General features: G+C 38.3%; 1 protein-coding gene across 1 annotated transcript; it reads left to right on the plus strand.

Annotated features, from left to right (window-relative positions):
- The first annotated feature begins 1,834 nt into the window (after window positions 1–1,834).
- LOC145222926 (alpha-(1,3)-fucosyltransferase 7-like) lies at window positions 1,835–5,847 on the plus strand. The gene is made up of 3 exons (XM_080089173.1): window positions 1,835–2,450; window positions 2,748–2,976; window positions 3,588–5,847. The coding sequence occupies exons 1-3, from the start codon at window positions 1,918–1,920 to the stop codon at window positions 4,191–4,193; spliced, it is 1,368 nt and encodes a 455-aa protein (XP_079945299.1). The 5' UTR covers window positions 1,835–1,917; the 3' UTR covers window positions 4,194–5,847.
- Window positions 5,848–18,041: the final 12,194 nt, after the last annotated feature.

Raw genomic sequence — 18,041 nt, forward strand, 5'->3', positions numbered from 1 at the left:
GCAAACAGTGGTGTTAACAATAGAATAGTTGTGTTTTATTGTCAATTTAGTTCTGTGGAGGTTTAAGAGTGCCTCGCCCATTCTGATTAACCTGCCAATGAACTACTGACTTTTGTCTGGAGTGGGAAAAACAAAAATGTTTTGAAATTTTTAATAATAGAAGCAGTTTTAGGCATGGTGTAGTTTTAAAGATTGTGTGGTGCCCTATCAGCACACAGAAACACTTTTTACATTTTAAATTTGTGTTGGTAAAATATTATAAAAATAGCTGAACAAATGTTCGGCACATCTCAACTTCTTACAACTTACTCAATTAAGGAGAATATGTTAAAGCAGGGGTTCTTAACCTGGCGTGCACGCACCCCCAAGGGGTGCGAGAACTGTTCCTAGGGGGTGCGGGGATGCTGAATCATTAAGGTTGGTTAGGTATATTCTATTTAGGCAATTACAGAAGGGGGAGCGAAAATTGGTTAGTGATTTAAAAGGGGGTGCGAAAATTGGTTGGTGATTTGAAAGGGGTGCAGCAAGGAAAAAAGGTTAAGAACCACTGTGTTAAAGGGTTTATCTCGAAAGTCTTATTGATTCTTAGCATTAGCGCAATAAAGGTTCCACCTGCTGTATTTTAACCTGATAGACTGCGATTAGGTGCGGAATTACGTACGCGCTGCTCAAAATCAGCACAAACAATTGCACGAATGATTACCATCGAAAGACCCTATATTGTGAAAACAAATTAGTCATTTCTACGTTATGTTGTGAACACAAATTTGTTTTAGTCCCGTTTGTCACTTGTTTAGTAGGTAACTATAGGTAACGGTTAGCTTGTTTGGCACATTGCCTTCTGTTTGTCAAAGTACACCACTTAATACATTTTATACATTCCCAACCATAAGCAGTTTTTCCAGTGCTTGCATGCCGTCACGTACTTTTAAGAGTGGGAGTGTTTGTCTCGTTTCTACGTTGCTGAAATGATAACAAAAGATTGCTGGAAGTGTTCCGCAAAAGATTGCTGGAAACAGTTATGTACGCAAGGCTTGGATTTGGGTGTTTCACGATCTAATGTTATGTTTTCACTACCCTGCATTGAAACGCTCGTTATCTTTGACATTTAAATGTGGTTTACCACTGCTGCTGCGTGTGGGCGTTAAGACCAACGGATAAAGAAGATGGCGATTCTGTACAGCTCCCTGACATTATTGATAGCTGTCACGGTTGGTTTTATAACACATGTCAAAATAAAGCCAATGTGACCTTTTTGCAATTTCAAACACAAATAACCATCAGGTTTTTATCAGCTTTGGTATTTTCTTTGATCGTCGGTTTATTGTATACCATATACAGGACAATACGCCAATTAGCCGATGCCCGTGGTATAATTTCCGGACAGCACCATAGGTTGATGCTGGATTTCTGTGTAGCAAAACACGGAGTGGGCTACCCACAAACCTAACGGTGTTTGGCCAGCCCACAGCGTACTGATTTTGCTGGCAAATTGTTAACTATTGTTGAATTACGGTCGAGACGTGGATAGTATGCAAACAACGTTCAACACAAAAACTGTACCATGAGGCAGTAAAAACAGTGCGTCTAGTAAAACTGTTTCAGCTTTGTGCTGTACCTATACGCACCTATACAAACTACCTATACCTATACAAACTGGTTAATGTCAATAAGTAAATATTACGCAAAACAAAAAGCGCAACCAATACAATGATGTCTGGTTTATAATATTTTTTGCCTTTACAGACGTCTTCACCAAAGCAACCTTAAACAATTTGCAAAGTGAAATAATATACCATACGTTAAAAACTTAACATTTTGTGCTTCAAGGTTTTAGATTATAGGACGTTATAAAACCCTGAACACGCCTATGTCAATATTAAACTTTTGGCGTTCTTGCGACACCAATCGGATGCAATGAATTTAAGCACCACACAAAAACTTGCCGTGGTAACTGGTATACTCTGCCTGACTGGCCTTGGATTCATGTTAAAGTGGACAGACAATACATTAGTGTCGTTCAGTCAGAGGCGTTACTGCTCTATTGTTAAAAATGGGACGCTAGTTAATGCTCTGCTGCACCAAATAAGCGCCAGTGACGAATACGTCGACAACAGTGGACCAAAAGATGAGAATAACTTGACTGGACCTACGAAAAATACCACTGTCACTGAGGCCAATTTTACTCCAACAACTGCAAACAGGACAACAACAACAAGAAAAATAATAACAACAACAACAACTAAACAACCAGTGACCACCCCAGTAGTGGCAAAGAAGCCCGGATTAATTCTGATGTGGGAAAAGCCCTGGCATGTTGCCAGCCAACCACCACAGGAGGGGGAAGTGTTTGAAAACTGTACAATCACCTTCGACAAGTCAAAACACGCTGAGGCACTGGCAATTGTCTTTCATTACACTGTTGTCCCCAAACGATACCCCTTTCCCAGGTGAAAGATCAATAAGCTCGGGCTTCGCATTTTTAATCGTATAATGTAGCGTTTCTTAACTTTTCCGCAGTCGTATCCTTTAGGACAGTGCTCCTCAACCTTATTAGTGACACGAAAACCTCAAGAAATTTTGTTAAGTTTTGTCTGTTTGCGTTACCAAGCAGCGCGTTATTATAAAGCAATTGTGCAGTTTTACTTGGTGCTCAATCCTAAATGTACATTTTCCTGCGGATCGTTCGGTTTAGGGAAGTTTGGTTTCTTGTTTATGTGCTGACCAAAGTTTCCATACATTCGCAGAGATCCGAAGCAGTTTTTTGTGTGGTATTCTTGGGAAAACCCGTGGGTGGTCCGTTGGATGGAACACAAAGAACTAGATCAATATGACGGATTTTTCAACTGGACAATGACGTATCGGAGGGATGGTGACGTTTATGCACCGTACTATCTCATTCGAAACGTCTACAACAATCTGCCAAAAGGCAAGAAGGTGGTGGATGATTTAATTGCTGCAAAGAAGGGACTTGCGGTAAGTTAGTAAAATCGATATTGATATGTCCGGTGTTGTAGATGCTGTGTTAGAGAAAGAGCAGCGGTGGGATTCAGCCGGTTTGCATCGGTTCTATAGAACCGTCTCACGAAATTTTATGAGATTAGCGAACCGCTCAGCATTACTGCCTACTGTCAATGGACTTTTTGTAACAAAACCGGCTGAAAACTGTGAGTTCTGTGATAAAAGCGGCTGACAAAAAAAAGAGTATTAACTATAACATTGATCAAAAAAGTAGACGACCCAAATTTACTGACCCTACTTAACTTGCAATGTCCAGCACCATAGCTAGATGTTTCACTTGATAACGCATGTTAACGGTCGCCAACCTGCGCATGTTCCAACTGGTTGCGGTAAATCCAAGCAACAAAAATATACCTTTTCATCCATGCAAACCCAATTAACATTCATTTAACTTCAACCCTGTAGTTGTGATTTAAAGTCGTTAAGAGACTACTTGTAGTAAACGACTCAGTTACTGGTATAACTTTACTGCACTTCAAAATTATAGCTCTCCTGGGTTCAAAGGTTGGCGACCCTGGATTGGGGATTGTTCAATTTATGCACTTATTTTCTTGACATCTTTGCAGACATGGGTAGTGAGTTCATGCAAGAATAAAAAGGGTTCAATATCAAGATTGAACTATGTAAATGAGATGTTGAAGACAATGCCCAACATTGATCGTTTCGGCAAGTGCTTCGGGAATAAATGGCCAGCCGCGAAAATGGTCGATTTCATTCGGACTCGGAAGTTTTATCTCTCCTTTGAAAATACGTTACACTGCAGAGATTACATTACGGAGAAGTTTGCCAAGAACGCCTTCTATTACGGGTCTGTTCCGGTGGTTAGAGGGCCGAAAAAGGAAGACTATCTTGTCATGGCACCTCCACACTCATTTATACACACCGAAGACTTCGCCTCACCTGCAGAACTTACAAAATACCTCATGTATCTAGATAAGAACGATACAGCATACAGGGAGTACTTTAAATGGCGAGAGGACCCGTCCAAGACCTGGGACGACCAGCGAATGGAAGTGGAAAGACTTCATCCTAATATCAAGACTCTTCCTGACAAAACCTTCTGGTTTGGAAAGCTATGTGAACAGGTGCAAAACGGAGCGCCTCCTAAAGTGATACCGTCTTTACGAGAGGTTTTCTTTGACGACCCCGAAGAATGTCAGGCTAAGAATTGAGGAAAATTGGTCGTGAAACGATGGGGCTAGACCGAAGAGCTTGCCACAACAATTGCCATCGGACAAAACCGGTTATAAGCTTGACGCTGCTGTGAAAGGATTTGATCTATCCACTAAAGCAGTGGTCGGCAACCGCCTGTCCGCGAGGTATTCATTACCGGGCCGTATAATTTTCAAGTTAAGTGCTTTTAAATATTTTCCTCGTGCAATCTGGGGATGATAAACTAATTTAAGCGTTAAAAGACCGGTCCGCGAGAAAATTTAGCATTTAAAACAGGTCCGCAGTGCAAAAAAGGACTAAAGAAACTTCTAACTAAGTAAAATTGAATTGAAAAAAAATGATGTATCTTGGTCACCAAAAATCTTAAAAATACACCATGATCATTCGCACTTCATGCTTTAGCAATCCTCGCATGCAAAAAAAAATAGATAATCTAAAAACACCCCTCTAAAGCTAGATGTAATTTTGAGATTTACTAGTCAAGTTGCTGCGTTAATTCAACCATAGCATCTCCGGAACAACAGGACCAAAAAAGAGATTCCGCAAATTGTTGTGTCCAAGGCCATATTAAGTCACATTGAAACAAACACTATGTTGATGAAAACAGTGGTTTTATTATACAACAAATGTACCTGGTGTTAAAATTTATACTATGCATGCTGTTGTGGGAATACTTCCGCGTGTTCAGTCATGGAAAAAGTTTGGGAACCACTGCTCAAGAATGTACAGAAGCGGCGTTTGTCAGGTATACTGACCGGTACTGAGCAAAGATGAAAAAACTTACGAAACTTGGTCAGTTTAACGTTGAGGTCATGGTTAAAACTATAATTACTTGTCGATTGGCTATTTTGCAGCCGTTTTTTGTGAAATACTTTTCTTGGTAGATTTGTATTACTGTTTATGCTGTTTAATGAACTACCAAGTAAGCTACAGCGGCTTAGACCCATCAGGTCATGTATGTGTGTGCGTGTGCATCTGAAAATATTGGTTTCATTTAAGTATTACACCAAAATTGAACAAATTGCATAGAGATCGCGAATTTGAATATCTTATGCCTCGAATTGAGTTTCAAAGTCTATTTGTGGGTCAGGCAAAGTATTCCCCAGTGCCGGATTAAGGGTCTGCTGGCCTGTAGGCACATTTTATAAGTAGCCCGAAAATCAGGGTTGCCAACAAAAAAAATTAGAATTATCAGTGTTGCCAAATCATTGTGTGATTTTAAAGTGGCCTGAACTTTTGAAAAAATTTGTGATTTGATTTGTCACGTTATGAAGTTCTATCGAAAAACGTTTGTCGCGATCCACACAAAAAGTCCCAACGTTTCGTGACCCGTATGAAACGTGACGTTAGAAATTATACTTTCCATAAACCTTTGTTGCAGCTGGAAGCATAGAACTTTGTTGTGAATAAATTTGTCACTGTTGGCGTTACTCGCAAGCTGAATTTGTTCGGAAAACTACAAATCTGCGTAAAAGGTTTGTTTTCAACCTTGGTCTCTAACTAATTGTTTTCTTTCAAAAAGTTCTTGTGTGACATACAAGTAATGTGTGTACTCCATTTGCATGTGGATACAATTTTACGCTTGTACTGTCGTATTTAGGAAACTGTCTAACTTTGAAATATTCACTATCATTACAACAAATATTTTCTCAATGTAAAGTTTTTTTAAAGGAAACTCCGGCGCCCTTGACCAGCCAATTCTTATTCACGCGGTTTGTACTCAGAAAAGTCTTTAGGACAAATCCCCATCAGGCCATTTTTAGTTTCGTGAGATATATTTGCCAGTACGCCACCTTGTGAAAGTTCACATAATCTATCAACTCTTTAGATGTCGCACCATGACGCATTTCCTTTTCTATTTCTGTCCGAATAGGTCCATTGCTTTCAGATTCTTTTCAGTCGTGCATTTAGTCAGCAATCGAGTATTAACCCTCGTGTTAGTGGCATGTTAGATCAGCTGCGTGAGAAATACGAAATTCCAGAGAAACGTTACTGTTGTGGCGTCTTGTACGGTATATAATTCATGAATAATTTAACATCGAAAACAGCCAGGGCAGTAAGAGTAGATTTTTTTGAAGTCTAGTTATACAGTGTTGTAATAAGTTACATACTGTTTAATTAAAGGTAAAAGTCTCTTTGGTGGTTTGCTAAACGAGCCTTTATTTATGACCTACATTATAAAGTGCCTGAGACATGTAACACTATCCTAGCAGCACAGGCTGTTTATGAACGAGCCCGAGCCAATGCGAAATAAACCTTATTTTGTCCAGAGTGCTCTAAATGTTGTTTCCAAGCATACTACTGCTTTATTGATCGCAGCTGGCAGACTAGCTTGCGGTTCAGTGTGATAGGAAAGACGCACAATTTGTCGGTCCTTTTGTATTTTAATCAGCCTTGCCATAATAACGTTAGCTGCACAGCAGGGTCTTGTAGGCTACTGTACTGTTGACAGCTGGAGAAGAGATTGGCTAGCCGCTAGAGTCTGTAAGTTCGAATGTTTAATTGATTTTGAAGTCAAGTCAATATTTGCTAAGACCAAGAATTAGATATCAGTGACCTATTTAACTGTTGAATGCGATAACGTTTCCTGTGCAAAATGACTCTTTCAAATTGGTACAGTGACAGTGCTGTTTAGTTGCAAATAGCTAGTGACGCATGTGAATAAGTCTAAAAAAAAAGCCAGGCGCAATCGTGCGTGAATTAGGTTATATGTAGGATCTCGCGCGTAAACAGTGTAGAACTGTCCTAAAAGTTAAATGTGAACGCCTTCATTCAACTAAGGTTTCCTTAGTGCAACAAATTATGTCTCATGTTACGGACAACAGTAAAGAAATAGAAGAGCTGGTGGCCAGATGTTACACTTCATTGAAAACGGCGTGACAAATAATCCACATGGCACAATTTTCTTTCCTCGTGGGGTTTAAAGTGCCTTAAACGAGTAATGTTATTGCGGAGCGGTCAGTATGGCACTAGTTGGCCAATACAAAACCACAGTGATACATGCGTTTAATCTGGCTTCTAACGACGTTGCCGAGAAATAAAACGAAACTTTAATCTAGACTGGCTGTACAATAGTCGGGTGTATGGCGCTTAAACGTGCTTTGCGAATTGCGACTAAACAAAGCGATAAGGCAAAGGAAGTGTCCTTGCTAATCTATACGCGTAATATATTTGTGAGAACAGCGGACGTCATCCTTTAACACTGTCGAAACGGTTAGTCTTCGATCTGACAATTCCGTACGATTAAGTTACATTGTACCTCGTATTCTTGTAGTGGCCGAACAAAGGACGACTTGACAAAAGCACGTAGAGTTGTATGTGTGTCAGTTGCTTCTTGCCATGTTTTCGGACCTGACTTGTGTCACCAACGTAGCAATTTAACAGCGAAACACACATTTCCTATTTTCACACTAGTCAATTGAACATCACGTACCGAATACTCACGATTGTAAGGAAGTAAATGACAGTTTACTGATCAGATAACCACACTCCAGGCAGCCTGCAACGTCACATGTCATCCATGGAAACAACAATTCTAAACCCACACAAGTGTATGAGTTGACAGTGCACAGGCAAGTACCGATGAAGCTGCATTAAGTAGAAACAAAGGGTTCCGTTTAATGCGCGGAGCGATTCAAAGTTGTGCTAGTACTGTTTGTAGTTTTCTTTCAGGCACCAAAGAACTGTAGGTTGCTATGTGTCCCGTTTTGCGTATTTGCTCATAACGTTGTACTGTATAAATGTTAAGTGCACTGTACGTAAATGCTAAATGTTGTTTCTAACCTTGAGCCACGATTGGTTTCTGAGGTTGTGTCTGGCAGGAAAGGTGTGACCGCATTCGTCCTTTCACGGTTGATGCCGATGACCAGCATACGTCACATGTCGGCAGGCCTCTAGTTTAAGTCAACAATAGCGACCGACTGCGAACACAGCACCTGGATGTGGTCTGTTGCGCTAAAGCGGTAGTCACAGTTAGTTTGGCCTCCGTTGCAACATTACCATTTCACTTTAGCTTCAAAGTGGCTCATGTTTGGTAGGTAAAGGGATTTAGTATCACATGTTTTGTGTGAAACACAGCATTAAAACAGTTTTTTAGATTAAGTTTTGAGAAGACGCACAAAAAAGAAATATGTTGTGGCAAGAATTTTGTTTTCACTTGTGTTGATGAAATTAAACACAAATTCAATCCAAAATGAAGTTCAGTCCCGCAGGCATCATTTGTCCCAACAGCACGTATAGGTTAATTGGTTGGCCTTTAAAAACGCAAATGTTTTTTTTTAATTTCAGCAAAAAACAATTGAACACAATGTACTCTGTTTGGCAGTTAATTTCATCGGTTTAAAGTTCCTACAAAACTTTGTTTGGTCGTTTGAATTTGTTTAAAAACTCACATACACCTCATTTCCAGAAAAAAAACAGGCCAGTTGAAGCGCTACTGTTTTGAGTAGAGATGTATCGAATATTCGGTTTGCCGAATTAAACGTGTCGTTTTTGCTTTATCAACACACAATCTGTTAAACTGCGCCATAACTAAAGACGCGTCAACTATCATGATTTTTAAAACAATATTGTTTTTTTTTTCACTCCAGACAAAAAGTCAGTAGTTTATTGGCAGGCTGGCAACCATGAATGACACTGCGCAAAACTAAATTGGTAATGAAACACAACTCTCCGGTAGTGTACTACCACTGTTTGCCTGTAGCTAGCGACTTCGCATAAATGGTTCAGTTGTTTCGGCCACATTTATTCGGCAAAACTGCCGAACATTCGGTTCAGGTCCAACCCAAATTAAGTCGATTCGGTACATCTCTAGTTTTTTGTTAAATTATTTATGGTATGACATTTAAAACGGCTGATATATTGGAAATAAAAATAGTATAGAAGGTTTTTGGGTGTGGTGCAACAAAAGGTCTCAACTGGAGCTTGCCTTGTAACTGTTCACTTCAGGTGAAGCGTGTACCATAGGGCGTTCTATTCTGACTAGTGGTGGAGTCTTGACAGTACAGTCATTACAAAGGTTTGTTGATTTCCCCTTTGCGCGACAAAAAGCTACTGTATACGCTTTCAACAAAGAGGTTTCGCCCTCAAGGTAGTACTAGTGCGGAACTTTAACCACGCTTTGCTGAGCGCGCGAGCGAAATAGAATTGACTAACTTATGCCAGTATGCTAGCATGGTTTGGGAGTGTGCTTGTTTGATGTTTAGGGACTTTACGTGCTAGGCGAAATATTTTTCGTGAGTATAATGTATTGTGAATAGTGAACCTTAGAATTGGGATTTTCAGTGCAACAGCGAGACGAAATTTTAGATTATTTGGCTAAAGGGCCGATTAGTTTCAGTAGTGACTTGGCATAATGTAAGTTGTGTACATAAGTTATATGTGTTACGATTACATTAAGTGTGGGTGCATAGCAGAAGTGTTTGAGAAAGTCAAAGGACCAAAGAAAAGGTAGGAAACGAAGCGATTCAGGTGCATTTAATAAAAATATCCAAAACCATGGAAGGTAAAATTGTTAGATCGTGTACTATTTGAAATAAAACACCAAAACACCACCTATCTTTTTGTAATGTAATTATGGGTCCCCTTCCCTTCCCTGAAGGGGACACATATTGTTTTTGTCCGTATTTTTTTTCTTTTTTTCTTTTTTCTTTTTTCTTTTTTCTTTTTTCTTTTTTTCTTTTTTCTGTCTAACGCTGGTTTGTAACGCTCGTTTGGTCAAGAAAGAGTGCTTCAAATTTATTCAAATTTGGACATATGTTAGATATTAATCCAAACTTGGTCCACCTGAAGTTTGACCCCAAATTACCCAGCGGTTCACCCACAGGCCCCCGAAACGTAAAATTTTTAACGCTGGTTTGGTAAAGAAAGAGTGCTTTAAATTTATTTAAATTTGGACATATGTTAGATATTAATCCAAACTTGGTCCACCTGAAGTTTGACCCCAAATTACCTAGCGGTTCACCCACAGGCCCCCGAAACGTAAATTTTTAACGTTGGTTTTTATCGCTCATGTGGTAAAGAAAGAGTGCTTCTAATTTATTTAAATTTTGACACATGTTAGTTATTAATCTAAACTTGATCCTCCAGAAGTTTGACCCCGAATTACCCAGCGGTTCACCCACAGGCCCCCGAAACGTAAATGTGTATAACGCTCGTTTGGTCAAGAAAGACACTGTAGGCAGAAGTCCCAAGAGAGTAACTCATTGGTTTACGATAGCAGAAGGGCTCAGCTTGACGTCGGACAGACGTTTCACGACACGTCGTTTCGGTGATTAGAAATCAGCTGTTTTGCACAGCAATGCTATTTCGTTTTATTAAGTTATCACTCACATTTTCAGTTTTGGCAAAGGTTTCACACCTATGACGTGATTTAAACCTAATAAGCGTGCTTCAGTTTCGTATATGTCAAGCAAAACTTTGTTAATGAAAATAAAGATGAAAAAATAAACTTGACATTTTTACAAGATAAATGTTTTTTTAAATGCTCGTTGTCAGGTTGGCCGCCGCATGACCACGGGTTACTTAAGGTCAACTAGTAGGTATCACTAACACAGTTCAGAACTTTCTTTCGTCATAACGTAGCGTTTTTTTGCAATCGATTTAGGAATCAATACTCAAGGCATGTATAAATTAGGTTAAACGGTGTTGTTAAACACCAAGGACTGCGTGCTATTGAAAACGGTGTCAAAAGGTCAAACAGTCGTTTGGCGTGTGCACCCTGAGAGGTTACTACAGGTCAATGGTACTCGTTTTGCGAAACAAAGTTAAATGAAAAACAATTTGTTATGTATACACTTGTAGCAAATTGCTTTTTAATTTAAAGTGTCTGTAACACAACTGTTACAGCTTTCTAGAAAAAAAAAGTGTTTGAAACCTGACCTTGGACCACAATATCTGGGTCAAAGCAAGAGAATCAATTGAAATTATTATGGGTCCCCTTCCCTGAAGGGGACACATATTGATTTTACTCAAAATGTTTTTGTTTTGTTTTTTGTTTTTTTTTGTTTTCTTCTTTTTTCTTCTACCCAAAGTTTGTCCGACTCGTTTTTCCATCAAATCCTTGATGGATTTGGATGAAATTTACACAGATGGTAGATGTAGTTATGTAGATGTGCATCCCACTTTGTTTTTGTTGATAACCCCAGTATTTACCCCGCTAGCCCCCTAAAATGGGTATTGTTTCCCCGAAGTTTGTCCGACTCGTTTTTCCATCAAATGTCTGATGAATTTGGCTGAAATTTACACAGATGGTAGATATAGTTATGTAGATGTGTATCCCACTTTGTTTTCCGGATAACCCTAGTATTTACCCCGCTAGCCCCCTAAAAGGGGTGAGTTTGTAAACAATGTCAGAATTGGCTAAAATTTGGATATCTTGTAAAGTATGCCAATTATCGTTATTGCGCAATTGCAGTTCGGGGGTTGTTAACAGCCCTTTGACGTCAGAAACATTAACGGTTGTTGCTCAAAACACCTGTAGTGGTTGACATTTTAAACGTTGGCAGATTGGACTGAAATTTTGCAGTACTATTGATTGAGTCATTGTGGTTTCCTACTTTTAAATTTGTGTGTGTTGAACCTCAATTAGTTATCCTACTAGCCCCCTAAAATGAGTTTTAATTTAAATAGTTTTTACTCCATATAGCATATTTAGATATGCACAGTACCAATCACTGTGTTTGTCTTCACAATACCAAACTTACTCATTGTTATCTATTGGATTGCATTATTTTCAACCTTGCATGTGTGGGGACCCATGAGTTTTTGCCTGCAGAAACAACCAAGGTTATAAAAGACGATGTCTAATATGGGACCCAATACAAATATATTTATGTTTTAAAATAGATCATAGTGTATGTGCAAGGGCAATATGTGCTAAGCCACCCTTCTAGTTTTTTTTGTTCTTTTTTAAAGTTTTTGTAATTATATGACAATAATAGTGCAAAAAGAATACGAACAAAATTTTTTTATTGTTGGGTTAATGCTTTCTAAAAATTTGTCCTTAAAAATCACCGCAACATTTGTTTACCGTAAATCCGCACAAAAACGCGTGTGGGGACCCATTCGTTTTTGTTTACAAAAACAATCATATGTGTAGATCAAATGATGTGTATAGTAAATTGGTAAATATCGTATAGAATATATAAAATGGTAGTATATCAGAAAGCCACCCTTCTAGTTAAATAGTTCGCTTTAAGCTGTATTTGTTCACTACTTTATGTACATGTGCTAAAACGCCGAATGTAGATTGACCAGTGCTTAATTGTTTGGTGACTGGGCAAACTCAAAAAGCAACTGTCTGTATTAATTTGCTTGTGGCCAGATTACCACGAGACAATAAATAATGTATGTACACTATATTGCGTTTCTTAAATCTAAAGTCAAGTCAACTGTTTTGCGGTACGAACCAGATTAGGTCGGGCAATATTTTGCAGACCAGTACATATAGTTTACAGACCAGTAAATGTATTTTGGGAACCAGTAAATGTAGTTCACACCAGTAAATTTATTTTGTAGACCAATAAATGTATTTTGTAGACCAATAAATGTATTTTGCCGACCAATGAATGTATTTTACCGACCAGTGAATGTATTTTGCTAACCAGTAAATGTATTTTGCTAACCAGTGAATGTATTTTGCTAACCAGTAAATGTAGTTCAGACCAGTAAATTTATTTTGTAGACCAGTAAATATATTTTGTAGACCAACAAATGTATTTTACCGACCAGTGAATGTAGTTCCACAACTTATCTGTCATTATTATGTTAATTGAGTAGGAAGCTCGGCGCACAAAAGGTTCTTCAATATAAGTTGAAAGTACCCACACTGCGTGCCTCATATCGAGACTAAATGGTGTGGTGTGTTCACAGTAGCCAGAAGAACTGGGCGTTTTGTAATAATATATTGTGTGCCAATCCGGGATTAAGCTGTTGTTTTCGAAATGGCACAACTCTAAAAAAACGTATGGACACTTGTAGGTATTTTAATACTTTGGACGACAAAATGTAGTTAAACAGTAATGCTGGGTCACGTGGAAAATTCTTTCATAACAATTGACAAAATGACATATCTAGCCTACGTTAATTCACTTTACCGACAGATTTACAAATTGTTTAGTCATCATCAGTTTCGGTGTGACACACGCATCCTGTTTGCATTAAAAACGTTTGTACAGTAGTAACAAAAGGCATAAAACGCCAGGCCCATTGAAGGCTTACACCGAATCAAGGTCTCCCGTATTGTTTTAACCTGAATTGCTGGTCTGACCTGAATTTGCTGGTAACGCTTTAGAGGTGATCCCAGTAATGAAAGTAAGTTCATGTTAGTAGCAGCAAAAATCTAGGACAAGAGGTTGTAAGGTTGTAACTAGAGATGGACCGAAATGGCTAAATTGGGCCCGAAACTAAATAAATGCTACCTGACAAACCGAATCGTTCAAATTTAAGACGTCTAGTCGTTCGCTACGCTTTTGACCTGTAAATTTACTAACAGGCAAACAGCGTTGCTGCAGAATAGTTGAGTTTCATCAACATTTTAGTTCTGTGGGTTTTAAGGCTACTTCCGCCATGGTTCCCAGCCTGCCAATAAATTTCTGACTTTTATTCTGGATTGGGCAAAACGATATTTAAAAAAATTAACTGATGGTGATGCGAATTTAGTGTAGTTACTATAAATCAGGGGCGGGCAACCTTTGTTACTGTGGGGCCAATTACAAATGTCAAAATTGGATCGCGGGCCGCACCTGTGTATAACACCAAGTGATTTTGCTTTGTTGCTTGCCAAATATGCTTAACTACAAGCATAATTCGTATTTGATTCTAGCTTTATAATGCCAGGTCGCAGAAAAATAGCATCGGGCGCATAAATCAGCTCAAAATTATTTAATAGTTGGACTCCTTTGCCAGTACATTTGAAATCCAAGCGTCTCTGCGGGCCGCACAACCTTTAAAGAAGGGCCGCATGTGACCCGCGGGCCGCAGGTTGACCACCCCTGCTATAAATGATTGTATATTACCTTATTAAGCACATGTGCTTTAAATTTGTGTAGGTAAAAGATTCGGTTTCGGCCGAATCGCAACAAAAACTATTCGGCTCACATATTTTCGTAATTGGCCGGTTCGGCCGTATAAATTTTGCAAACCGAATATTCGCTACATCCCTAGTTGTAACGTGAGTAGCGCCAGAGATCCAAAAGGCACGTTAAAGTGTTTGAAAAATGACGACCAAATTGTCGACACTGATTAGAATACAGCCTATTTTGCAGATTACGTACGTTATGTCAGCCAGTCAGTAGCTTGATCAAAACTTACTTAGTGGCAAAAACGCTCAAATGGGGCGCGCAAGTTGTTTTTCCAAAAAAAAATCATACACATTGTCCGCCACTTGTGGGCGCTAAACAAGCGGTTTTAGAAATTTAGCAAAAAACTAAAGTTTGGGCGGATTTTAAGCGTTCTGGCCTACGATCTGGTCTGTTTGCAAAATTTTAACTTGGTAACCCTGCGCGCAACACACAGCCCGCAGTACCTAATGTACAGTGCAAGTTTCGTTAATTGTTTTTCAATACTTATCGCATCGTAGAATGTTATTATTTGTAACTGTTAGTATTTGTAAACTCCGCACAGCGATTAATATTGTATCCAACGCGACGACACCTTGTTGTTGCATCATAGTGTGTGTTTTGTAAGAACCAACTATATTGTTCTTTTGGATGTGACTCAGTAAACGATCATACTTGTTATGGGTGCAGAATACATTCATGTTTATTCTACAACAAAGCTTCGAAACTATAAGCGCCGGCACGTAAGGGCAAGACTTTTAATGCACCTTAAAATTGACATATTTGGTCGTTAAAAAGGATCATGCTGCATGTAGAAAAGTAGAGGAAGTCAGTGACCGTGCGAACAAGCAAGTTTAACGATAGGTGCTTTTTATGGGTCCCGTTCCAAATTTTATCCTTCTAAAGTTTGACCCCGAATAACCCAGCGGTTCACCCACAGGCCCCTAAAACGTAACATTTTTAAAACAACTGTACTGACTAAAGTACATAATCTAAGAGTTTCATGCCTTGTTGGTTGGTGCAATATAAGGTATTCTATAAAGAATTTTTTTTATTGGATTCACTCATTTTTCACCTCATAGTCCCCGAAACAATCGTTTTTAGTTTTTGAGCCAGAAAAAACAAGCCCAAAGGTGCTGAAATTTTAACAATTGTTTGCAGTAGGTTACTCGTTTAGTATTTAAAATTTTGCCTGCATCGGCCAAACTATTACCTTTACAGCCCATAATATGTGTACACTATCAGTCAAATAGAAGTCCCAAAGGAGTAACTCGCATTTTCAGTTTTAGAGAAGGTTTCACTCCTCAGACGTTATTTAAAGTCAATAAACGTGCTTCGATTTCGTATATGTCAAACAAAACTGTGTTGATCAACATAAAGGTGAAAATATAAACTAGAATTTTTCGAAAGCCGCGATAAATGGATTTTAAATTCTCGTTGTCAGCTTGGCTGCGGCATGACCACGGGTTACTAAAGGTCAACTTGTAGGTATTTCAAACACAGTTAATGACGATTTTTCGTCATAACGTAGCTTCTTTATTTTAGACAAGTCAATTCAAGAATCATGACTTCATGTATAAATTAGGTAAAACGGTGTTGTGGAACACTAAGGACCGCATGCTATTGGAAACTGTGTCAAAAGGTCATTAAACGGTTGTTCGGCGTCTGCACCGTGATAGGTTGCTACAGGTCAATGGTACTCGTTTAGCGAAAATTGTTTTTGTTATGTACACCTTTGTAGCAAATGGCTTTTTAGTTTATTCTGTCTATTGATACAACTGTTAAGGCTTTCTAGGAAAAATTGTAGGGTTGGGCATTTGACCGGTCAAATAAAATCCGGTCAATTGACCGGTCAAATACTTGACAAATTGGTCAAATATCGGTCAAATACCATACACACTATTAAATTGCATTTTAAGTTAAAACTTAAACGATGTTAAATCTTCTTATAAACCATAAGTAATGGAAATGAAGATTTCAACTCAAGTAAATTTGTGTGTGAAATGGGAAATGTTCAGTTTGTATTATATCATAGACTTTTCCGACTGCATTGCAGGCTACATCAATGGCCCCACCTATGTGTCTGTATTTTTCATTCAGTAATTACATTTGTAAACTGGATTCTCATAATATTCTATGCATACATCAGATTGAAGTCTTATTTTTAGTGTTTCGATCAATTATAGAAAAAAGTACTGTGGACCTACAAGTTTACACAGTTGCTTTAAATTACTCAGATTTTTATCTGCCAGTCAAAACGTGTAACATTTCCAAAAATGCCTAAGTAATTTTATAAATTTTTTCTAGAGATTTTATAAATCTCTATTTTTATAAAGATAAAACTGTTCTAGAAGTGATCTATGTTTTTTAATTGCATTGTAAACCTTGCTTTAATGTAAATCAGATCTTAATTTAAGATGAAAAATATCCCCTAATTGTTTAAGGCGGGGGTTCTCAAGCTGGGGTGCACGCACCCCAAAGGGGTGCGAGAACTGTTCCTAGGGGGTGCGGGGATGCTGAATCATTAAGGTTGGTTAGGTCTATTCTATTTAAGCAATTACAGAAGGGGGTGCGAAAATGGTTAGTGATTTGAAAGGGGGTGCGAAAATTGGTTGGTGATTTGAAAGGGGTGCAGCAAGGAAAAAAGGTTAAGAACCACTGGTTTAAGGCATTTATTTCTAATGCACAAACCAAATATATATTGGCTTATAAAGCACTTATTAATACAAAAATATGCCCTCAACTTTTCTACCTAAGGGCTATTAGAAATAATTTACCCTTTCCAACAACTAAAAAACAAGTCCGAGAAAATTTAGCACATTTGAATTTTAAAATTGAAAACAGTATTTGACCAGATAAATAGAGTGCTGTCAATTGACCGGTCAATTGACCGGCTCGCCAACCCTAAAAAATTGTGTTCAAAAACTGACCTTGACGGACAAAACTTTTTTAAAGTTGGGTTAATGTTTTCTAATAATTTGTCCAAAAATCTAAAAATAAGCGCAAAGTTTGTTTACGGTAAATCCGCACAAACACGCGAGTTGGGACCCATTCGTTTTTGTTGCCAAAAACAATCATATGTCTAGATCAAATGATGTGTATAGTAAATTGGAAAATATGATATAGAACGTATAAAATGAAAGTATATTAGAAAGCCACCTTTCTAGTTATTATAAGAGGACGACCATTGAGACAAACAGATGAAAACCTGATTTTTAAGCATTCATACCTAAACTGCAAACAGAAAGTTAAAAAACGATATTAATACTGTGTCAGATCAATTCAATTCTTATATTTTGGGTTTGATATTGTTATGATCTACTAATATAGCACGTATTGTGTTTAGAAATAGAGGCGCATATACGAACTATCGCAGTGCAACACTTATATTGTAGACAGTTGTGGCGATGTGCAACACAGTGCCCTTCCACTCTTTGTATCACAGCGAACGAGATGGTATATACCCGTTGTTTCCATTACTAATTCGGACTTTGCACTCTATGGTCATGTTACACATTGCAGCTAATGATATCGATTCAGCATATAACTGCAACATTACCAAAAAAAAAAATTCTGTATAAGTACTGCTTGTTATTTTTGAAACGGATACGTTTTTAATCTCTACAACAATGAATCCTAATGATTCGCTGGTATTTTTTTAACACGATTATTTTTGCAAGCAGCAGAAGCTTAAGTTTCCTGACTAGGTGTATTGGGAAATTAATAAGCTAAAATTAACCTAAGAAAAACGCTAGGCTGACTCTGGGTTTTTGCTATGCTAGCTTAACA

The sequence above is a fragment of the Phallusia mammillata genome, chromosome 4 (assembly GCF_965637545.1).
Source record: "Phallusia mammillata chromosome 4, kaPhaMamm4.hap1.1, whole genome shotgun sequence".
NCBI classification, from domain to species: domain Eukaryota; kingdom Metazoa; phylum Chordata; class Ascidiacea; order Phlebobranchia; family Ascidiidae; genus Phallusia; species Phallusia mammillata.

What these genes read in the sequence shown, in the direction of transcription:
- LOC145222926 (XM_080089173.1), top strand. Translation starts at nt 1,918, where the DNA reads ATGAATTTAAGCACCACACAAAAACTTGCCGTGGTAACTGGTATACTC. An exon ending in AAACGATACCCCTTTCCCAG is followed by an intron (nt 2,451 to 2,747) that starts GTGAAAGATCAA and finishes ATACATTCGCAG; the next exon opens with AGATCCGAAGCAGTTTTTTG. An exon ending in CTGCAAAGAAGGGACTTGCG is followed by an intron (nt 2,977 to 3,587) that starts GTAAGTTAGTAA and finishes ACATCTTTGCAG; the next exon opens with ACATGGGTAGTGAGTTCATG.